The sequence below is a fragment of the Rhinoderma darwinii genome, chromosome 6, assembly GCF_050947455.1.
Source record: "Rhinoderma darwinii isolate aRhiDar2 chromosome 6, aRhiDar2.hap1, whole genome shotgun sequence".
Lineage (NCBI taxonomy): Eukaryota > Metazoa > Chordata > Amphibia > Anura > Rhinodermatidae > Rhinoderma > Rhinoderma darwinii.
The window spans coordinates 60,396,903-60,421,710 of NC_134692.1; the positions used below are offsets into that span (position 1 = coordinate 60,396,903).

At 41.2% G+C, this 24,808-nt stretch overlaps 1 protein-coding gene across 8 annotated transcripts in view; it reads left to right on the top strand.

Moving 5' to 3' along the window:
- The first annotated feature begins 16,852 nt into the window (after positions 1–16,852).
- Positions 16,853–24,808, top strand: part of ADAM23 (ADAM metallopeptidase domain 23) — a 199,787-nt gene continuing 191,831 nt past the window's right edge. For 4 of the 8 annotated variants that reach the window (XM_075829862.1, XM_075829863.1, XM_075829865.1 and 1 more), the window contains exon 1: positions 16,854–17,348. In XM_075829862.1, coding sequence (XP_075685977.1) covers positions 17,201–17,348 — 148 coding nt within the window. In that variant the 5' untranslated portion in view covers positions 16,854–17,200. Of the gene's footprint in view, positions 17,349–24,808 lie in introns of all 8 variants that reach the window. The other 4 variants (XM_075829861.1, XM_075829868.1, XM_075829864.1 and 1 more) reach the window with 2 other exon arrangements.

Below are 24,808 nucleotides of genomic sequence, written 5' to 3' on the forward strand. Positions count from 1 at the left end.
TGGACATTTACATTCAATCACATGATTATTTATTTTAATAGAATTGTTATTATACATGAATATTTTAGTTTACATAATTGTCATTAGTATTTGTAAATGTCAGTGGGTTATTTATTTATTTTTTTAAACTTGGTGCACGCCCTATGTAAACAAAGGAGCCCTGGGACCATGTTTAAAAAAAATAAAATTGCTTAGTTAATTGTGTCTTTTCCTCCATTGACTTTAATGGAGTAGAAAGCATTGTAAAAACTGTGATCACAGTTTTCCGCAGAAACAGTTCTATAAGCATTTCGGTTTGTGGCTTTGAGTTACACCACAATGCGAGGTCTGGACATAGCGTAAGAAATGCTGTCTTGCTTTTCGAAAGGTCCTATTGAACAAATGCTTACCATTGCAGGGCTTATCTGTATTGTGCAGATTTTTATTTTATTTTTGCCTTGCTTGGAGCCAGACCTTGCCTTCTTTCCTTCTAAAGTCTACCTTTTTGGTTTGATGGAGACCTTTATGAATAAACAGCTTTCTTGGCTATTTAATGAATTAATGTTGTAGTATTTGCAGCTCTCCGTAATTTTATACCATATCTCATATCTTATTCCACCTCAATAACCTTACACAGTGAATGGTTGGTTCCTGTTTTGTTTGTTTGAATCAATTTATGATTGTATTTCTCTTTAGTATATAATATATATATATATACACTTATATACTGTAGGTGCATTTTATAATATATAAATACACTTTAGGTACTGCTATCTACACACATGGATATATGTTTAGGATCTATCATTCTTAGCCTGTGTTTACATCTGCGTAAATTCCCCAAAAATCTGGTCAACATAGTGCAGCATTCCTTGCTGTTTTACCCTGTAAAATGATGGACAACATGACGGAAATACAATACACCCCATTATAGTCAAAGTTGGACGCTGTTGGTGTCCGTTATGTGATGGATCCGGTTGTAACGTCTATGGCTGCGGACCGTCGTTCAGATTTACCCTCTGACGGCCACTGCCATGGACGTCTGTGCTCGCGGCGACATCTCCATCCAGGGAGACGCCGGCACTCAATTCCGGGTTCTGAGACTGTTTCCCGCAGGGCGCGCGCGCCTGCGCGTGCATGGCCTTAAAGAGCCAGTACGCATCCAGTTGTTAAAAATCAGTAATTAGCCCAGAATGCTGCTGGACTATAAAAAGGGCCCTGCCCACTTGATCTTTGCCTGAGCATTTTTGTATATCTAAAGTTTGCCTTGCAAATGGTCTCCTAGTGTTTTCCAATTCCCAGTGTTACCTGTTCCTGCTGCCTGTACCCTGTATCCCGTGCTATCATATATACTGTGCAATCTACAGTGAGAGTCAAGTTGTGTCTTCCGCTGCATCTACTGTGCCATCTACTGTGAAAGTCAAGTTGTGTCTCCGCTACTGTCTACATTGCCTCAGGTACCGTTCCTGGACTATAGACATTGTATTGTACCTAGTTGGCCAGCTGCTATCCCGCTATGCGGTACAGCCCAGTGGGTCCACTCCCCGCGCCGTGACACCAGTACTGCCGTCATTTTTGACCTTCTGCTCCTATGACGGAGCAGAACAATAGAAATAAAAAATGCCGATGTGAACAGAGCCTGATTTTATAATCTGTACAACTTTTAACAATATTTTATTGTTTTATTTTATAGTCTTATTTTAAATCTTGTTATTTTACAACAAATTTTTGTCAAAACGGAAAATATTTTCCTTAGTGACTTAAAGATTTCATCCGCAACCTTTACGGCTTGCACCGTGGGGAAACACATTGGGATTTCAAAATGGTTGGTTTTTCAGAATGCCTGTATGTAATGTTTTTTGGAGCCTAATGTCTAAAGAAGATATGCGTTCATCAGTACTGATACCACTTCATCCCCGTACACAATCCAGATGAGGAAGGTGTTTTATGCATCTCAGATACTTGTGATCTAAGTAGGACTGGGGACAAAGGGATCTTTTGCACCCACCAATCCAAACAAAATCAAAAGCCCAATGCTTTTTTTTTTTAATTGGTCTTTAAAAACAAAAACAAATTCAACCATGTTTTTTTCTGTCCTCGGAGAGGTTTTCCAAACACCTGTATTCAATATACCCCTGTGAATGGATGTCAATCGCAAAAAATTTCTGCTAGTATTTTTTCAATAAAATATTTTTTTTATATCCTTGTTTTTTTTTTAAACTTTATTGCTATTGCCTTAGTAATGGCTGCTGGCTAATTGACAGTATCCCTTACTAAAGCAGGGCTTATTGTTAGTCGGTGAAAAGGCTGGCACTAACCCCCATTATTACCCCGGTACCCACCCCCATCAGGTGTACCGGGAAGAGCCAGATACGATCCAGTACCTGACCATCTGCAGCGATGGGTGAGCACTGGGGCGGCTGCAGACTGGTATTGTTAGACTGGGAAAGGCCAGAGACCTTGACCCTTCCCAGCCTAGTAATGCTAGCCTGCTGCTGCTATGTTGTATCTGGTTGGTTATGAAAAATGGAGGGAACCCAATATAGTTTTTTCCATTTTTTTTTTTTTTTTTTTAATTTTGTGGTGTGTCCCCCCATTTTTCATAACCAGCCAGATACAACATAGAGGAACCAGGCAAGCATTAACAGGATGGAAGGGCCCACTGTTTTTGGGCTTTCTCAGCCTAATAATACCAGCCTGCGGCCAACCCAGTGCCCGACCATGACACAGATGGTCGGGTACAGTATTGCACTTAGCTCTTCCCGGTACCCCTAGTTACGGTGGGCACTGGGGTAATAGTGTTTAGTGTTAGTCTCTGCACCGGCTAACACTAAGCCCTGCCTTAGTATATGACGCTGTCAATCAGCCAGAAGCTATTACTAAGGCGGTAGTAATAAAGTTTAAAAGAAATAGAAAGACATAGAAAATATTTTTATTGAAATAAAAAACTCCCACACAACCGTCGTTAACCATTTTATTGAAAATTACAAAAGCCATCATCAAAGAAGTCCTCGAATCCGATGTAGTCCAACAACCGAACCTGTAAAAAAAAGCACAAACACAAAAGAAAAACATTAGTAACACATGTGGTAGGCTTAGATACGGGGCCCATGTGTGATACTTTCTGTTGGACCCTTTATCTAAGCCTACCACAAAGTAGGCTTAGGTACAGGGCCCAGAAGACAGGATATCACCATGAGGGCCATTTTAAACTTTGATTGTATATCCTGCATTTATACTGCAATAACATCCATTACTATGAATGTGCTATGATATCACTGGGCTATGAAATAAACCCATTTGTGTTTGGCTATTTTCCGCCTTTTATCTAAAATTCATTTTATTAAAATATTCTCAGTCCATTTTGAACACAAATCTTGCTTCCCGTTCCCTGTTTATTTTATCGTACAATAATCCTAAATTCACAAAGACCATTATTGTAATCTTCATAGTTCTGTGTAGCCATCTTGTTTATTTTTACCAACTTCTTACAAAAGATATTACAAGCACTTATGGCTGTAAAATTATACGTGCTCTTTTAATGGGGATTTTTGCCACAGGCAGCTGCATCTGTTCAGCTGATCTTGCCCATCAATACATTTGTATGTGAAAGTCCATCCCCTCTACTGCAAATAGTGGAGAACAAAGTAGATAGAAACTGACAACCTGAAAGTGTTAGGCTACACATCATTGTACAGTTTAAAATGGAAATCTTGTCACAATTCTACTCCTATCTTATTCAAACAGACAAATGTTCCCTAAAATAGGTTTTATACAATATGAGAATGGAAATTCTCTAAGACTAGCTTGCAGAATTTTCTTCTTTTGGAGGGCAGGGTAAGCCTTCGGCTGGAAGGCGCCCTGTGCGAGACTTACCATTGCTGCTCACTCTGCAATTTTTAGGGCAAATTCACATGTGCCGTTTCTTTCACACGTAGGCACATATATACAACACACACAGGCACATATGTACATACAGTACCTACTGTCATTCATATACAGTTAGGTCCAGAATTATTTGGACAGTGACACAATCTTCATGATTTGGGCTCTGCATGCCACCACATTGGATTTAAAATGAAACAACTGAGATGCAATTGAAGTGTAGACTTTCAGGTTTAATTCAAGGGGTTGAACAAAAACAATTTTTCTACACAGCCTCCTCATTTCAGGGGCTCAAAAGTAATTGTACAAATTAACATTACGATAAATAAAATATTGTTTTAATACTTTGTAGTCAGTGGCGGATTAAGTAAACCATGGGCCCTGGGCTGTTCCACAAGCTTGGGCCCCCTTCTCCACCACCGCCCTGCCACGCCGGGTCTATATTAAACACCACCTTTCTGTGTGAGCATTGACAAATGAGTGCTAGGAATTCCCCTTGTCAAAGGGCTGTGGCCCTACATACTGACAGTCTCCAACCATCGCTGACAGTATCACACTGTGTAGGGACATATCCTTCTGACAAGGGGAATGGTAACACGCATTTGTCTATTAGTCCTGGGCACACAAAGACTTTATGTGGAATACAAGGATTTCCGATAACAGACATGTCAGGAGAGGTGACAGATCTATAAATGCAATGACTCACAGGTGATGTCTTCACTGATGGGTCGTTCTCTTTTCTTCTCCATCTGACACAGACCGTTATGGCGACTTCTCCTGATGACTGCAGGGTTTCCTGATGAGAAATCTTTTCCCCTTGATTCTGTAGCCATTTTCAGCATCTATAGCAACATAAAAATTCAGAAATAAACACCATAAATTGTCTTATACCCCAGACCCCTAAGCAAATTAAGACCCAGGCCCATACATTAACTCAAACCAATAAATTCAGTCCCCAAAGGGTAACTAAACTTTTAAAAAACATTTGGCGTGTCATAGTGAGAGTGATATGTCAGAACTTTTAATCGATGGGGGTCCCAGCATTGAGACCACCACCGATCACTAAAACAAAGCAGCAGGAGTGCTCGGGTGAGCGCTGTTCCACTTAATTTCTGATTGTCTTTCCTCGGCGCGGTGTACGGACTCAGACTTTCTGTTGTGCCCGTACACCGCTTGCTCGGCTATCAGAGGAAAGAAGATCAGAAACAAAGTGGCTCCTCACTCACCTGAGCGCTTCTGCCACTTTGTTTCAGCGATTGGTGGGGTCTCAGTGCCCGGACCCCCACCGATTAGAACATTTGACATGTCACTATGACATGTAATTTTTTTTAAAAGGTTTAGTTAGTTAACCTTTAAGCAGTCAGACACCCCTCCCCAGTGCATCTGACTGACTGCTGAGTGCCCTATGGGAAGGTCTAAGCGTCTGACACTTAGGGCGGATTTACACGAGTGTGTGCGTTTTGCGCACGCAAAAAATGCAGCATTTTGTGCGCGCAAAAGTCACTTAACAGCTCCGTGTGTCATCACCATATGATGCGTGGCTGCGTGCCTATCGCGCAGCCGCCATCATTATGACACTCTGTTTGTAGCACGTGGTGCTTTTCTGTTTGCAATCATAGTTTTGAATGCTGTTGCGCAAATCACGCACGTCCCACGGAGGTGCCTCCGTGTGGCATGCATGATTTTCACGCACCCATTGACTTCAATGGGTGCGTGATACGCGAAAAACGCAGAAATATAGGACATGTCGTGAGTTTTACGCAGCGGACACACGCTGCGCAAAAATCACTGACAGTCTGCACTGCCCCATAGACTAGCATAGGTCCGTACGACACGCGTGAAAAGCACGCGCGTTGCACGGACGTATTACACGTTCGTGTAAATCCACCCTTATGGCTCTAGGGTGGAAAGAGTTATTCCCCTATAGAACCCTCAACAGTCAATCAAACACTCTGACCCCCCCCCCCTGCAGTATAATAACTACTGAGGGCTCTATTGGGGAGATTATACTGCAGGGGGGGGGGGTTCTGAGCATCTGACTTACTGCAGAGGGCTCTATGGGTGGGAAATTATTTTGAACTCAAAAAATGTGAAATTAAACACCCTATATACAATTCACATTAACACCACACACTATATATTCAAACCACACACACTACACGCACACACTATATAGACTTACATTATAGACACTATAAACACAGTACACACTATATAGACTATATACACAGCACACACTATATACACAGCACACACTATATACACAGCACACACTATATAGACTTACATTATAGACACTATATACACTGTACACACTATATAGACTATATACACAGCACACACTATATGCACAGCACACACTAAATAGACTTACATTATGACACACACACACACACACACACACACACACTTACCACAGCCTCTTCCTCTGCGGTGCTTGTCTCTGGCAGCCTTCAGGACCTTAATCATGTGACTGTGACCACAGGTCCTTCACCTTCTGGTTGCAATTTTGCCGTTATCAGGCAGCTGCTGGAGGTTTAGACAGGAGGGAGAGTGTACAGCAGCACAGAGGAGCAGACTGTCAGGAAGACTCCAGCACCTGCCAATCACAATCTCTGACAGTCTGCTCTCTACAGCTGATGTGCTGTGCCCCTGTTCCCTGGCCGCAATTGACTCCCCCTGCACATCCCCCCTCCTCCTCTTCATCCGCACGTGGGACCGATGACCGCTAGAATGCGGCCAGCAGCAGCCCTGGAGAGTTTTTTTTAAACTTGTGTGCTGTTTGGGTGGCTATGGGCCCCCGTGCAGCCTTGGGCCCCGGGTGGCCGCCCGAACCGCCCATATGAGGATCCGCCACTGTTTGTAGTGAATCCTTTGCAGACAATGACTGCCTGCAGTCTGGAACCCATGGGTTTCTTCCTTTGTGATGCTTTGCCAGGACTTTACTGCAGCTGTCTTCAGTTGTTGCTTGTTTTTGGGTCTTTGTCTTAAGCAAGTGAAATGCAGCTCGATTGGGTTGAGATCTGGTGATTTTCTTGGCCATTGCAGAATATTCCACTTCTTTGTCTTAAAAAACTCCAGGGTTGCTTTCGCATTATGTTTTGGGTCATTGTCCATTTGGACTGTGTAGCGACGTCCAATCAACCTTGCTGCATCTGGTTGAATCTGAGCAGAAAGAATATACCCCTGAACACTTCAGAATTCATCCGGCTGCTTCTGTCTTCAGTCTCATCATCAATAAACACTAGTGACCCAGTGCCTTTGGCAGCCATGCATGCCAATGCTATCACACTGCCTCCATCATGTTTTACAGAGGATGTGGTGTGCTTTGGATCATTGACCATTCCAATCCTTCTCCATACTTTCTTCCTCCCATCATTCTGCTACAGGTCGATCTTAGTTTCATCTATTCAAAGAATGCTGTTCCAGAACTGGGCTGGCTTCTTTACATGTTGTTTGGCAAAGTCTAATCTGGCCTTTCTATTTTTGAGTCTGATTAATGGTTTGCACCTTGTGGTGAATCTTCTGTATTTGCGCTCATGATGTCTTCTCTATATGGTAGACTTAGATACTGATACACCTTCTTCCAGGAGAGTGTTCTTCACTTGGGTAGATGTTGTGAAGGGGGTTTTCTTCACCATGGAATGAATTCTGCGATCATCCAAAACAGTTGTCTTCTGTGGACATCCAGGCCTTTTGGAGTTCACGTTGTCAACAGTGCGCTCTTTCTTTTCAAGAATGAACCAAATTGATTGGCCACTCCTAACATTTGTGCTATCTCTCTGATGGATTTCTTCATTTTTTTCAGCCTAACGATGGTCTGTTTCACTTGCATTGAGAGCTCCTTTGACCTCATGTTGTGGGTTCACAGCAACAGATTCCAAATGCAAATGCAACACCTGGAATCAACTCCAGACCTTTTACCTGCTTAATTGATGTTGGATTAACGAGGGAATAGCCAGCTACATTAAAGAACTGTAATTCTTAAACTCTTCCTAAAATTAGTATGTGAATAATCTCAAATTAAAGCTGAGAGTCTGCACTTTAAGCACCAATTCATTATATAACTGTATATGCAATATGTTTTGGTAAACAGCTAAAATGCCAAAACTTGTGTCACTGTCCAAATAATTCTGGACCTAACTGTACAATCACACATACAGAGGTGAGGGCTCTATCCGTGCCAGTCAGGTTCTTCCACACTAAACTGACCCAACCATGCCTTTATGGACCTCATTTTGTACACGGGCACCGTGGAACAGAAAAGGACCTTCCATAAACTGTTTCCACAAAGTTGGAGGCATACAATTGTCCAAAATGTCTTGATATGCTGAAGCAGTTGATCATGGAATATCTGGGAGGGGAGAAATTTCACAAACTGACTTGTTATAATGGTGGCATCCTATTACAGTACCATGCTGGAATTCAATGGGGTCTATAGAACGACCCATTTTTTCACAAATGTCTGTAAAGGCAGACTACATGGCTAGGTGCTTGATTTTAAACATCTGTTGCAATGGGACTGAATGGAACACCTGAATTTCACGAATAAAAGGTGTGTCCCGATACTGTATATGTGCCAGTATTTACTGCATATATGTGCCTGTGTGTATATATGTGCCAGTGTGTATATATGTATCTGTGTGTGTGCATATATGTGCCTCTATTTGTATGTATATATATATATATGTGTATGTGCCCGTGTGTGTGTATGTATATATATATACATATGTATATATATATATATATATATATATATATATATATATATATATATATATGTGTGTGTGTGTGTGTGTGTGTGTGTGTGTGTGTGTATATGTGTGCTTGTGTATATATACTGAATGGCCATTTTATTAGAGACACCGATCTAGAAGTGCGTTGGACCTCCTTTGGCCTTCAGAACTGCAGCAATTCGTTGTGGCATAGAATCCACTAGGTGTTGCAATTGTTCTGCATGTGTATTGGCCCATGTGGACAGGATAACTTCTTGCAGTTGGCGGTAAAGTGTCCATCTCCCATAGTATAAACAGCTGCAGTGAAGGATGAACATGGAAAGCCACAATGTTTAGGTAAGTCCTACTTTTCAAACATCCATCTACAGGCCTCAGAGTACTAAGAGTGTGCCAGGATAACATTCCCCACACCATTACTCCACCTCTACCAAGCCTGAACTTTTGACACCTAAAAGTGAGGGTTCATCGATTCATGCTGTTTGCACAAATTTTTGGATTCTTCTGTCAAGGCGATGTTTTTCATCTGCTCAGTGATCAAAAATGTACGCTTTTTTTGCCCACTGGTGTTTTGCCTTCCTGTTTCCCTTAGAAAGCAATGGCACTCGTATTGGTCATCTACTGTTATAGCCGATCTGTGCTCAGGAACATCGAGTTAGTTGGAGAATCAGCGTTGTATTCGGCTGCAATTTGCTTGACTATGCACCGCCTGTTCATCAGAACGATTCTTGACACCTTCCTCTGACCCGTTTTCGTCAACGAATTGTATATGTTCACTTGATCCCCTTTCGCTTGATGTTTTTCCTTGATCACACCATTCTCGCTTCACTCAATTTGCGCAAGAAAACACCACACGATTAAAAGTTTTTGAAATACTGGCTCCGGCTAATCTAGCACCAAGACCATGCCTCGTCACTCAGATCACTCTATTTGTCCATTGACTTGCCCACCTAATTTTATACTGCACTCCAGGGTCAAGTGTCTAATTTCCATAAAGAAAAGAAAAAAAGGATTCCAAGAAGGGAGAAATTCCAACAAATTCAAAAACCCGAGCCAAGAAGACTAAAACCAAAATTTGACAAATCACAGCATTTTAACTTAAAATTAACTGGTTTTACCAGCATTACCAGCCCTGACAAGCTTATTTCTGTTACAGGGCTTGTCAAGGCCAGTCTATGTTACACTAGTGCCCTGTCAGTAGTAAACCTGAGGAAAAATAGTAATAATCACAAGCTAAAGCAGTACAATACTCTTTACCAGCATATTGATTTTTGAACCTATCACTGCCCAATCACACATCCTAGTGAGCAAGTGAGCCCCATTCAGCTTCTATATATTTTTAAATAATTGTTGTTTTTTTTTAAATCCCAAAAAATAGTGAACAAAAAAGTAATAAAGAAATGCTAGATAGGGATCGAGAACCTTGTTAGGGCATGGCCCCACCTGGCGGATTTCTTCCGCAACTGTCCGCATCAATGCCGCACAGAATCTGCGTTGCAGATTCTGTGGCGGATCTGCCCAAAATGTGCAGTAAATTGATGCGGACTAGCCGCTGCATATTGAGGTGAAAGTACTTCCCTTCTCTCTATCAGTGCAGGATAGAGAGAAGGGACAGCACTTTCCCTAGTGAAAGTAAACAAATTTCATACTTACCGGCCGTTGTCTTGGTGACGTGTCCCTCTTTCGGCATCTAGCCCGACCTCCCTGGATGACGCGGCAGTCCATGTGACCGCTGCAGCCTGTGATTGGCTGCAGCCGTCACTTAGACTGAAACGTCATCCTGGGAAGCCGGACTGGAGAAAGAAACAGGGAGTTCTCGGTAAGTATGAACTTCTATTTTTTTTACACGTTGATCTATATTATGATCGGTAGTCACTGTCCAGGGTGCTGAAACAGTTACTGCCGATCGCTTAACTCTTTCAGCACCCTGGACAGTGACTATTTACTGACGTCGCCTAGCAACGCTCCTGTAATTATGGGTGCACACACGTAGTCACCCGTAATTACGGGAGCCCCATTGACTTCCTCAGTCTGGCTGTAGACCTAGAAATACATAGGTCCAGCCAGAATGAAGAAATGTCATGTTAAAAAAACAATACGCTCCGCAGCACACATAACATGTACATTACATCTGCGGACTTCATTGCGGAACTTAGAATCTCCATTGAAGTCAATGGAGAAATTCCGCAATGAGTCCGCAACCAGTCCGCCACACATCCGCAACATCCATTGTATGCTGCGGACACCAAATTCCGCACCGCAGCCTATGCTCCGCAGCGGAATTTTCCGCATCGTCTAAACGAACCCTACTAAAAAGCAGTGGAAGGCAATGGAGAAACGGGTCCGCTGCGGATTAACGCTGCGGAGTGTCCGCAGCAGAATTCCAGAGCAATTCCGCCACGTGGGGCTTTGCCCTTAGGTGTAGCATCAGGGAAGCTTGGTAGGGTAAGGGTATGTTCACACGATTAACAAAATACGGCTGAAAATACGGAGCTGTTTTCAAGTGACCTCAAAAACAGCTCAAAAAGTGACATGCAGTTCTTTTTACGGGGCATCTTTTTATGCGCCGTTTTTTGAAAATGAGGCGTAAAAAAACGCCACGTCGAAACAGAACGCCGTATTTCCCATTGAAATCAATGGGCAGATGTTTGTAGGCATTCTGCTTCCGATTTTTCAGCCGTTTTTCTGGACATTTACGGCCAAAAAAACGGCTGAAATATCCCGAGTGTACATACCCTCAGCATTAGGGCGGATTTACACTAACATGTAATACGTCCGTGCAACGCGCGTGCTTTTCACGCGCGTCGCACGGACCTATGCTAGTCTATGGGGCAGTGCAGACTGTCAGTGATTTTTGCGCAGCGTGAGTCCGCTGAGTAAAAATCTCGACAGGTCCTATATTTCTGCGTTTTTCGCACATCACGCACCCATTGAAGTCAATGGGTGCGTGAAAATCACGCGCACCACACGGAAGCACTTCAGTGGGACGCGCGTGATTTGTGCAACAGCAGTAAAACTATGAATGTAAACAGAAAAGCACCACGTGCTTTTCTGTTTACAAACATACAAACAGAGTCTCATAATGATGGCGGCTGCGCGAAAAGCACGCAGCCGCGCATCATATGGTGATGACACATGGAGCTGTTAAGTGCCTTTTGCGCGCGCAAAACGCACACTCTCGTGTAAATCCGCCCTTAGGGTCAGCTTATTAGGGATAGCATTTTAAGGACAGTTTATTAGAAGTTTTCGGGACAGTTTATTGCGGAAATTTAGACACGTTTTAGGTTTACATAAAAGAATATAATGTACAGTGTACAAAAAAATATAAATTTCAGTTTCATTATTACACAATTCAATAAAAAAACGCAGAAAATCGAAAGAGATGTTTTAGGCTAGATGCAGGAAGACGTAGCAGAAATGCTGCAGATTTTTAGTCTGGAATGTAGAAGGGATTTGAACAAATCTCATCTACATGCTGTGGATTTGTTCTGCATGTAAATTGATATGTGGTGCAGACTTTAAAATCTGCAGCATGTCCTTTTCTCTTGCAGATTTTTATTGCGGATTTCCCCCTCTAAATCAGAGGAGTGAAATCCACAGCAAAATCTGAATGTGTAACATGCAGATTTTGCTTTGGATTTGCATTGGATTTTTGCATGTGCACCTACCCTTATAGGAAATTGGTATATGCCATGGTATGCTCTGATATAGACTCTGCTAGTGAGAATGAAATGTAATTTGTGCTTTCATCTATATTATCATCATCATCATCATCATCAATTAAGTCTGATGGCCCACCCAACAGCACAGAAGATTTACTGGTCCTGCGCTGCCCAAAACAAATGAGCACCCCAACATGAATGTAAAAGTACCATACACTGGGCCATTAAATATAATAGTACCACACACTGCTACCCTGAATAGAATAGTACCATACACTGAACCTCTGGATATAATTGTGTTAAACACTGTAAAGTAAAGCACCACACACACAGTGACCCCCTTTAGATTAGTGCCACTCACAATTCCCCTTGTAGATAGCGCCACTCACAGTGCCACTGTTGAAAGTGATACTCACAATGCCCCATGTAGATAGCGCCACTTATAATTCCCCCTGTAGTAAGTGTCACAGACATTGCCCTCTTTAGATAGTGTCCCACACAGAGCCCGTGTAGGTTGTGCCATTCACAATGCCCACTGTAGATCATATAGCACACCCTGTAGATAGTGGCACTTACAATGCCCACTGTATAGTACCATTTACAATGCCCCCATTGATAGCTCCCCATATAGAGCCCCATATAGAGCCCCTGTAAATAGTTCCCCTCATAGAGCCCACTGTAGATAGTGCCTCTCACGGAGCCCTGTTTAGATAATGCTCCTCAGTCCCCCTGTGTATAGTTCCCCACATAGAGCCCCCTGTAGATAGTGCCCCAATAGAGCCCTTTGTTGATAGTGCCCCATTCGAGCCCCCTGTAGATAGTGCCCCCTGTAGATAGTGCTCCCCATAGAGTCCCCTATAGATAGTTCCCCCAAAGAACCCCCTGTAGATAGTGCCCCCAACACTGTCCAATGAAAAAAAAACATTACATGCCAACCTGTCCCCGTTCCTGCGCCATTCTACAGCGACGCATGCCTGGTCTCTTCTGACCAGGCCTCATCCAGCATAATGATGCAGGCGGTGCTATGACATCATGCCACTTGCATCATTGGTAAAGCGCCGAATGGCAGGGCAGGGGACTGATCAATCCTAAGGACACGGAAACAATTGGGTGCAGGGGACCGGTTCTGGGACTCGCTTCTCCCCGATTCTCCAAACTGGCTGTAATTTTAACAACTGAACCGCCCTAATGATGATCCGCCATTGCATAGAGGTCTTATAATTAAACTAGCAATGAATGATGTACAGGGTGGGCCATTTATATGGATACACCTAAATAAAATGGGAATGGTTGGTGATATTATCGTCCTGTTTGTGGCACATTAGTATATGGGAGGGGGGAAACTTTTCAAGCTGGGTGTTGACCATGGTGGCCATTTTGAAGTCGGCCATTTTGTATCCAACTTTAGTTTTTTCAATGGGAAGCGGGTCATGTGACACATCAAACTTATCGAGAATTTCACAAGAAAAACAATGGTGTGCTTGGTTTTAACGTTACTTTATTCTTTCATGAGTTATTTACAAGTTTCTGACCACTTATAAAATGTGTTCAAAGTGCTGCCCATTGTGTTGGATTGTCAATGCAACCCTCTTCTCCCACTCTTCACACACTGATAGCAACACCGCAGAAGAAATGTCTCCCGATCTGACCCCCTTAGACTTTTATCTTTGGGGTCATCTGAAGGCAATTGTCTATGCTGTGAAGATACGAGATGTGCAGCAACTGAAACTACGGATACTGGAAGCCTGTGCTAGCATTTCTTGTAAATAACTCATGAAAGAATAAAGTAACGTTAAAACCAAGCACACCATTGTTTTTCTTGTTAAATTCTCGATAAGTTTGATGTGTCACATGACCCTCTTCCCATTGAAAAAACTAGAGTTGGATACAAAATGGCCGACTTCAAAATGACCACCATGGTCAACACCCAGCTTGAAAATTTTGCCACAAACAGGAAGTTAATATCACCAACCATTCCCATTTTATTTAGGTGTATCCATATAAATGGCCGACCCTGTATATAATTGATCCGATACCTCTTTACATTTTTTAAATATTTTTATGTAACCCCTTCCCCCTGCATGCCTGAATAACCAAAGCAAAATTACCAGTTTCACTATGTCTTTATTTAATCCGTTATAACGTTGTAGGAATCGAATGTATCCCTATAAGTTTGGTATGGTTTTTTTCAGCAGAAACAGGGCTTTATTTTGGTGGTATATACTATAGGTTTTCTTTTTTGTTTTATTTAAAAATCTTACAAAAATGCAAAAAAATTGGGGAAAAAAATCAGTTTCTTCAATTTGTTGTGTAAAAGTTTTTAAATAAATAATGTTTTTACTTTTGCATTCCTCTAGATTTATTTCTGAATTTGTTCTGATTGCTTGGATAACAAATATGTTGGTGTATGTTATCTTACTGGGCACTTGGCAAGGCCTCAAACTAAAGGTGTCCAATTTGGCCTAAGGATGACTGTTTCCAAAGCTGATGTTTATGCACCATAGTGTCTTTGCAGAGGCCCTGTGGTGTCGGATCATAAAAATACACCTAAAAATTACCCAATCTGGGAAAGAAGACCCCACAGGGTTTTTACCTATTGGTATTGTTTGTACCTAGGCCTTTCAGATTTTTTCTGATTTTTGTTGAAATATGGCATAAAATATATAAATAGTTTATGACACTATGTACTATCATAGACCTGAAGATAGTCATCTAGGGGTATAGTGAGAATGAAAAAAAAAAAGAACAAAGTTTTTCCCTAACAGATGTAACCCCCCCCCCCCCCCCACACCCACCCAGAATTATCATTCTGACGGGTTCACTTTCGCATAAGGAATCCCTCCCTGTTTTGGCTCTCCCTAATTCAGTAATTTGCTACTGTATGATAGGTCTCAAAGCATGGGTAATTACACAGTCCTGGTTTTGAAGGGCAAAAGGGGCAAAAAAAAACGTGTATCCCTTCTTCGGCCAATTTTTTCGGCAAACTTTGCGTCTCAGTGGCAGGGACAGGATGTAAAATGTGACGCTCCGTCAGTCTCTTGACATCTTCTGGAAATCAGAACGAGAAAAAGCAGAATGTTCTCGGGCACATCCGTAGGGGTGTTCTCCGTAGGTAAATCTACCTGGTCATCACAATATGAGAACATTCCGCTTTTTCTCGTTTTGATTTCCACTGTCTACATATTGCAATTTACAATGTGTGTCTCAGACCTCAGTGTAGCGCTGAGGCCGGAGCAGAGAAGGAGAGTCCGGACATGCCAGGATCATGTCAGAAGTTCTGTGAAATGACAAGTACACAACATGTATCTAATCTATCATGTATCCAATCTATCACAAATTATGCACCACTCTGATAAAATTGGCACAATTTGAGACCCTAGACAAGCTTTTTGGTGGCCCATTGTGGTAAAAACTGATGTTAAAAACAGGTGGACAAATTGTGTTTTTTTAGTAAAAATTGTGAAAAAGCCTGATGGCGACTGATACATTTTTGCATCAGTTTTTGCATCAGTTGTAATCACTTGAGAGACAAAAAAACGGATACAAATGCAACTGATAAATGTGAATGCATCCTAATAATGGCTAATAACAGAGAACAACGGCAACGATCAAATGGTTCAGGCATTTGGATGTCTATAGAGGACAGACGAATAGACATTCGCTTTTGTAGTATAGATTGTATCTTTATATTACACCTTGTGTTTCAATTTTTCCCACCATTTTTAAGATCACAGCTTGCTGACAGGGAATGGGACTAGTCTTATAAACATTCAGAGGCTGAAAACATGACCTAATACTTGTCACAGCAGAGTTCGGAGCATTGTATCTAGTCTAGGCAATCCTCTGTGATATAAATACATGAGGAACACAAATCTCTCAGTGTAGGAAAAATGGCAGTAGTCCAAGCTGTGTAGTTCACATTGAATTGCCTAGAGCGGATGCCTTTGTAGTAATATGTCAGCTGTCAATATGTGTTCATTCAATGACAGAAAAAGAGATCTTGAAAATGAATGAGAAAGTTGTGGAACTTTTCATTATCTAACGAGTAAGCTTTGAATTTTTTTTTTTTTCTAGAAACATAAATCCATTAAAATGTGCTTTTTAACCCATTTATTTATTTGATGTATCTCACTTTAATACGTCTGTCTCTGGCTATGGGCCCTTGTCGCTGCCCTATGCCCGATTGGTCAGTCTATCAGTTTTGCTATGCCATAGTGACATATTAGTGCCAGCCATACAGATATAGCTGTGCCCATGCCTTATATATTTAGTCACATTAGTATTGGGGCACCACACTCATTATTGCCATTCACATGATGCTGGTGTGGAGAGGATGAATGACTTTATGTAGAAATTAATGACCATATGACAGTGGCTGTTATTAATGGTTCTAAACTCCGTCCTGCTGTACTGACTAACACAACAGACTGGCACACGGCAGACTATATGCCACAGCTGACGCCCACACCAGTGTGCTGGCACCGCTGCTCCGCTCCCAGGTTGTGCACTGCATCCTTTTGGGAGACTCCTCTAGCTCTGCAGAACGCATGCGCTATAGCATCCTCCTCTCCTAGCAACAGAAGCATCAGCACCAGCCCAGGGGAGGGAGGGACGGCGGCGGCGGCGGCACCAGCTTGTGTTGCATAGAATAGTAACTGGGGGAGGAGGCAGCTCATCCTCTGTCATGCACCAAGGGGGCGGGAGGGAGGTGAAATGTGCAGGAAAAATAGCCGAGCGAGCCAGACGGGTGGATACTGTGGGAGAAGGGTGCAAGTGCTGCAATAGCTGATGCAGCTGTAGGGGAGATCCAAATGGGAGCCAGATAACCCCTGCTGGGGTGTTCGAGCCCCCTCTGTGCTGGAGACAAGAGCATGCCAATGAAGAGTGTGCTGGTGCCACAGAAAGACTGAGCTGTATCCCAGGTCTGCAGAGCTATGAGATATGGAGGAGGCAGGCAGCTCCCTGCGGCATCCCCGGTCATCCTCTCCACATCTGTCAGCTCAGCTCTCCTGCCCTGCACTGCTGCACCTCTTCTGTCTGCTGCTGCTCTCCTGCCCCCACACCTGGGGAGCCTCTGCCACACAGACAGGTGAGTGACACTTCTGTACCCATCAGCACTTTCTATCCAATGATACAATGCTGGGTGCCACCCAAGACAAGTTTATAGTCATCCCCTCCAGCAGCCGTAAGTTCCCTCTGCACCCAAAATAAAAGGTGATGCCTGCCCATTCTCCAGGACTCATAGAGAAGCAGGGCAGCTGCCTGCCCATCAAGTGAAGGCTGCACGCTGGCAATCTCAGCCATGTGTTCCTTCTGTTCACTGACCACCTGGCTCCTCAACACTTAGGGCAATTCTTACAAAAACCGCCACAAAGACGGAAATCTGCAATGACCTCTTCAAGGTGTAACAGCTGCAGGATCAGATGTGTTTAAGTGAAGTCATCTGGTTATGGAAGCAGGGGTAGCTGGCATTCATGTAGCATAGGGCAGTACTGCAGTATATGGAATGCGGATAATGGGAATGACTATTATGAGATGCTTATTGTCACCTGAAGCAACTTTTGCACTGGTCGCGCTGTTTAACCCCTTGATGGCACGCACACTTCTGCAATGCGGTGCAGCAGTCAGATCTGGGAAAAGCGTAATCAACTTTCAAGTATGTAGAATCTCATCTCATCACATATGTCCAAGGAATTAGTATATTAACCCTGATGTCTCTGATGCACAGTTTATTGGGGGAAGTTGCCCCGTAATGGATGAATAATGACATGTGTATAGTTAAATGTGCTCTTGGCAGTGGGTGACATTGCTGGTATTGCTGAGTGGCCTAGGTAGGACATTGCCTTCACTTCATATCTGCCCTTACCGCAGTGGCGATCTGCAATCATGCCACTAAGAAAGCACTGCTGACTCCGTATTCAGGAAGGGGAAAATGTTTGCAAGGCACATTTCTCAGATCAATTTTACTCTGTACTTAACAAATCATATTTATCTGCAATCTTAATGACCCAGTAGACTAGATGCTCTGCTGACTATGGAGAAGAACAATTTTTTATAAAAGATCAGATTATTTTCACAGCCTTTGTCTTTTAGAAGACCTTGACCATGCATGACAGGGTCTGTGAACCAGAGCTTTACTTTTCGATTCTTTGGCGCACACTAGCCATCTTCACTTGTAGTTTATGATTTTTAAGGACGGTTTGGCGATTTCACTTTGGTTATTTCCCATCAAGATATCTGATAATATATAAAGGTTCCCACTCAAGTAATACAATAAAAAAGGTACATACTGGAAAAGTAAAGTTTATAACAGTTCAGACAGTTTTGTTCTATAATAGTTAACCGAGTAATTTGCCGGATGTGCTAAATATCCTGATACAGTTTCTCAAAGTTGGAAACGTTTAAACTTTCTGTACCAAACTTCCATCACCTCTGTATTGTCACATGCCCTTGACATTACTGTGGGTGGACAGAAGTCACTACTACTTGAAATATTACACTAGAAAAACTGCTTGACCAGGGCCCCCAACCTAACATGTGCCATTTGTAATACATCTGGGCAGAGGGACCTTTTGGTGCCCCTCAGGCTCCATTGCAACTAGGTCCTCGGGACCCCAATAGTTATGCCCCTGATTACTGTACAGGTTAAAAAAAAAATCTGAATTGTATGAATTTATGTGCAGTTATTATAGTGTTACATTTATAAAGCAAAGTTTGTTGTACTTTGTATTTTAGTAGCAAATAATCCACAGGCAATTTTAAAAACAATTGACTGGAATTGGTTACAGAATATCAAGATGATTTACACAGGCCACAATATATATCCTTGCCTCTTGCATACTTCAGTCATCTCTGAATTGCTTTATCCATTTATTTTTCCTTACTTTTCTCCCTTACACCTTAAATCTATTTAACCAGCAGACAATCTCTCCTGACACAAAAAGACATCCATGCATTTAAATGACTTCATGTTCTTCTTGGATGTGTATAATTTTATGCATCAAAGGTTTTGCAGCATAGCTGGGTGAAAAATGAAAAAGATCTTTGGCGTGTTCAGCCTTTCTTGGCGTTTTTTGTTTGTAAAATTAATTAAGGTCTATCCACAAAATGAACAGGCTTGCCACCAATCCTTCACATGCCCGGCTTTATGGAGTGATCTATGTGACGTTCTTCATCAAATGCAACATTTTGCTGCCAGAATCTCTAGTTAAGATCCTACTGGAGAAATACATTATTAATAAAGCGAAACTCAAGAAATTCTTGAATATTTAAAGGAATATCTAAAGAGAATGTAGCCCGGATGAGTCATTACTCATCAATTGGAAGACTAGTTTAAAGCTGTATTTGTGGAACTTTTAACAACACATCACTAAAAATGGATTAAGTACTTGATGACTATTTAGGTTCAGATTAAAGGCCATTGATGTAACCTGTAAACTAATGGACAAAACATACCATTGAAATACCCAGAAAGTCGCTTAGGGACGCAGAAACGGTCAACATGAACATTATCTCTTATATTTAATACTAGAAAGTTAATTATTGTATCTGATGCATTGGAGAAAGATAACTTTACTTGGAAACTGGGTCACCACTGTCCACCATTATCAGCCGGGGAGTAGGCTTTAGGTGCCTTAATCCGGTGCTCCTATATATTATGCTGGGAACATCTTTACCTCACTATACTGATTCCCATTTGGGACCTATGGGGTGGATATTAGATGGACAGTCTTTAAGTTAAAAAAGAGCATAGGCCCAAGTCATGGTGTTTATAACTTTTATTCAATTGTTCTTGTTTGTATTGTACCAAATAAAGTCCTGAGGATATATTATGTCCCTGTTAGTTCTGTATTTTGAAGCTCTGTCCATATATATATATATGATCTATTGATATACGTATTGGCATTTTATTTTTCCCATAGAAGTCAATCGAATCTGAAAATGTATCCATCTTTTATTTTGTATTTGTGGCAAGTCAATGGGAGAAGATACAACTGAAATGCAACTAAAAAGCACTGACAGAAGACAGCTTAAAAATATAGACACAATGTAGGAAACATAGAGGTAAATGTAGACAAAACGATCCATATTCTGAGTCTGTATTTTACCATATTTCAGTTATGTTTCAATACTCTCATGTTTATTAGGACTAAATCTAATAATATTTACTGAAGATTTTGTAGCAAATATGATTTCTCCTATACAAAGTTTGAAATCCAGTGAGTTCCCAGGATATTTTATTCTTTGTTACAGTTATTTTTAATGTTAGTACGCCCTGCAGACACTCGATGTGAGGAGGTGAATACTGTATAACAGGGCTCCAGATGGTGACTAATGTAACCCCAAAAAATTATTTGGCTCCTAATTGTTTAGACTTAGGAGCCAAAGACATCCAAATGCCTTTTTTCAATATTTTTTTTTAGACTGGTGCCTTGTCTAACATTTGAGTCATGTACCAAAGCGCTTTGTTAAAATGTTAGTTCAAGAATGTGTCAGAAGTGTGAGTTTTTGTTGAGGGCGCCTGCCTTCAGAAAAGGGTCTATAAGTAATGTGCTTGTTCTGTTTGGGGCTTAATAGATCTTTTACCAATAAGATTAAATGAGCAGGCAGGTCAACCAGATATGGAGTTTGATTCTGAACCCCCCCCCCCCCCTGCACTCACCGCCAGTGAGTAGTTTGAGGGTCTCATAATAAAAGCAGTACACTCAACTAAAATTATGGAGCTTCAAATGAACAGAACATTTACAACTCATCGCCTCGAATAAACGTACAAGTGTCCTGTCTATAGAATAAATTATCCACCTTGTGCCATCTACTGTACAAGCTGGAAGTATATCAAGGTAGACACTCCTTGAACCCGTTCACAGACTCCTTGACATACAAATATTGATTCAGATATATCCAGAGGCGATTCTATAAATGTTACAATTTCTTTTACACATTATGATGCGTAGTACAACAAGTATCAACACAACATGTAACGCTGGAGGAACTACTAGCTTCTCCTATTCACTTGAAGTCCTGAAATTATTTTAGTTGAGTTCACTCTGCTATTACTTTATGGGAATTTTTACTGTTTTTTCAGTGTGTGACCCTATTTTTACATTTGGGTCCAGTGCAGTTTAGGGATTTGTTTAGTGATCATGACTTTTCCTAGTACTTTTGGTTTATTAGATTATCTAGCTTTTATGGAAATTGATAGTTGATAATGGAGATAGCAATGGAACTGCAGATAAAATATTTGGAGACTGTTGTAGTTTATCAGCCCTCACAACTGTAAAGCTACATTCACACAAGGGTGTCAGATTGACGCGCGTGACAAATCTGGTCCTTGTGTGTTGCGTTATGCATTAGTGTGCATTGCGAGTGGCAAGCGTTTTTCACGCACTCGCAAAGCACTTTTTTTTTTTTTTATTGAATCACACACCACCCAATGCATCCCTGTGCAGTGCGTGGTTTTTATTGCATTTGGTGCATTGACTTTAATGGGCGCGTAAGTGCGTGAAAATGCCCCAATATAGGACATGCAATGAGTCTCATGCAGCGGACTCTCGCTGCGTGAAAACTCAAGCATGTGTGAATGGCCCCATTGAAATCAATGGGATTGTGCTGTGCGTGATTTCGTGTGAATGGGCCCTAAGGCTTTCTATAGGTATTATTTAACTTAAAGGGTAACTAGACTTTTACAAAATTTCTGACATGTCATAGTGACATGTCAGAAGTTTTGATCAGTGGGGGTCTGAACACTGAGACCCCCACCGATCGCAAAAACGAAGTTGCAGAAGCGCTCGTGTGAGCACTGAGCAGCTTGGCTTCTGATTGGCTTTTCTCGAAAAGCCGATGTACCGGTGTACAGACTCAATAGAAAGTCTATGGGCCCGTAAACCGTTACATTGGCTTTCCGAGAAAAGCCAATCAGAAACAAAGCAGCTCACCCGAGCGCTTCTGCGCTTCATTTTAGCGATCGGTGGGGGTCTCAGTGCTCGAAACCCCACCGATCAAAACTTCTGATATGTCACTATGACATATCAGAAGTTTTCTGAAAGTTTAGTTATTCTTTAAATGAAAACATCCAAACATATGTTGGTGATGTGAACTACAAAAACGATCATGCCCTACAGTGCTCAACATTTTGAGAAGTACATTCTGGGAGGGTAGCAGTCAGACGCTGAGGTACAGTAAGGACCCATAAACTGCTATGGGTGCTGTATTATGGCTCCATACAACTTGGAGCCATAGTACACCTGTAGGCATGAGGGCTTAGCACAGTGAGATCAGTTAATACCATTTTAGTTTGTGAAGTCAACATTATTATTTCACACTGTATGATCTGTTCCACAGGTTGGTGCTTTTTAAATATGACTTTATTATTTTTTTGTACCTTGCCTTATGAGGTCTTCATGACATTTACGTTATACAACAGTAACAAGTGTTTTATTTTTAATGTTGGCAACCGCACCTATTTTCATAAATGTTAATGAGAGGTCATGAAACACTTGACCTTGTCACTTTAATTGCCAAATAATGGTAACATAATCTTGATAACGCTGTAACAGTAACTGTTGAGTAAAGGATACTGTAATTCCACCCAAATTTTTTTTATTAGCCGTTGCTTAGTTTTGACAGCCTCTTCATAAAGGGCCATTTGGGAGTGGTAATTGAGGTAGTGTAGATGACTAGTTTATATATATATATATATATATATATATATATATATATATATATATATATATATATATATATATATATATATATATATAAAATCAGCTTTATGTAGATATAACCATATTAATTATCTGGCTAATTTAGAATCATTTAAACCTACTTTGATGATTAAGACCTTTCTTTGTAATGAAGAATATTAGTAGTTTTCAAGCAGTGAAAAATATTGGTCTTGTGTTGTGAGAATGGTGACATTCGACACTGCAGGATAAAAGGTTGAACTTGATGGACTTTTTTCAACTTTTCTATGTTATGTTTTATTACTTTCATCACTTTGATTGTTCTTAGTTGTTCAAAGCCCTTTGCAGTCATTTCATATACTTTTACACATAAATTAGATTGCATCTGATTACAATGACCTTACTTTTCCCCATACCACCCTCAGAAGTCATTTGTGTCCCAACTCAGTATTTAGTCCAGGTTATTCGTCAGTATCTTTCTGTTCTGCTCTGTGTTAATCATTTTATAGGCCTTATGGTCACAATTATACACCAAGGTCTTGGACAAGGTCAATAACAAAAAATTATCGTGTGTAGTAGTGATCAGCTACTTAATTTGCAGCGAGTCTGCTCCCAGTTCGCCCCATTTTTTTTTTTCATTTTATCAGTTTGCCATATGAAATTGTGTTTATTGCTTATGAAAAATGCTTATAAAAGATAGCAAATACACGTTGAAGATCCTGTTTGCTGACATTTAAAAATGGAACTTTATGGAAGTTTAGCCGATTTACATTGCTTTCTTAGTAATACATTTCTAGTTCATCTGGTAGAATCCCTGTCAATAAATATGTAAATCAATATGATGACACAGTTTACTTGCATGTATTATGAAAATCTTGTATGAATGATACAGACTTTATAGATATAAAGCATTTTATTTTTTGCAGAGGAGAATCTTTTTGAACTTTAAAGGGGTTTGCCCATCAGGGACATTTATAGCATATCCACAGGATATGCCATAAATATCAGATAGCACGTGAGCTGCACTGTTTCCTTAACTGGCGTTCACTTCTATGGCGAGCTACGCTGTGTTTTAATTACATATTCGGAAATTACATGTGACAGTGGGAACCGAGAAAGGTAGGACGAGGTTTAGGGGGACCCATTCTAGAGATAGGTACGGGTTCCAGAGTGGTGCCATAAATGTCACTGATGGGCAAAACCCTTTAATGGGATGCTTATATACAGCAATGGGTGGAAGTCAGTTTTGGTTTTGAAAGTCCCATTGTTATCTTTATATTTACTATAGTTCGCTATACCTGGACTTTCAACCCAGTAAACCTAGATCTAGTAAACCTATGTTGATCAAAATATGAGAGTTCGCAAGTTATATCAATAATGATGGTCTTGATGCCAGAAATATACAGCCCATACCTTCATGGTGGGACTTATTCCCAAATACTTGGTTCCTGTTTGTCAGTATACCAACGTCATTGTAACCATTACTAAATATCCACTGTCCATGGTATAATTCAAATGACTTGCTTTCAGGAAAATCGAGTCAAAACAATCTTCTGTGAGAAGATCACAATGGTGAAGTCTGAACTAATTTACAGAATGTAATGGCCGATCTATAGAATTCTTAAACACCTAGAGATTGGAAATTTCTGTTATTGAATATCTGACCAAACATTCTAAGCAAAGGGTCATTCAAACCAATGGAAATATTTTAGAATGTTGTGCCAGATATTCAGTAGCAGAAATATCTGAGTTGTACCGATATAAGCAGATTTTACACTGGGCATTTATCAGGCAGACGAGCGTTCATAGATAATTGCCCTGTGTAATATGGGCAGCGATCAGCAGATGGACGAGCAAACGCTCAATC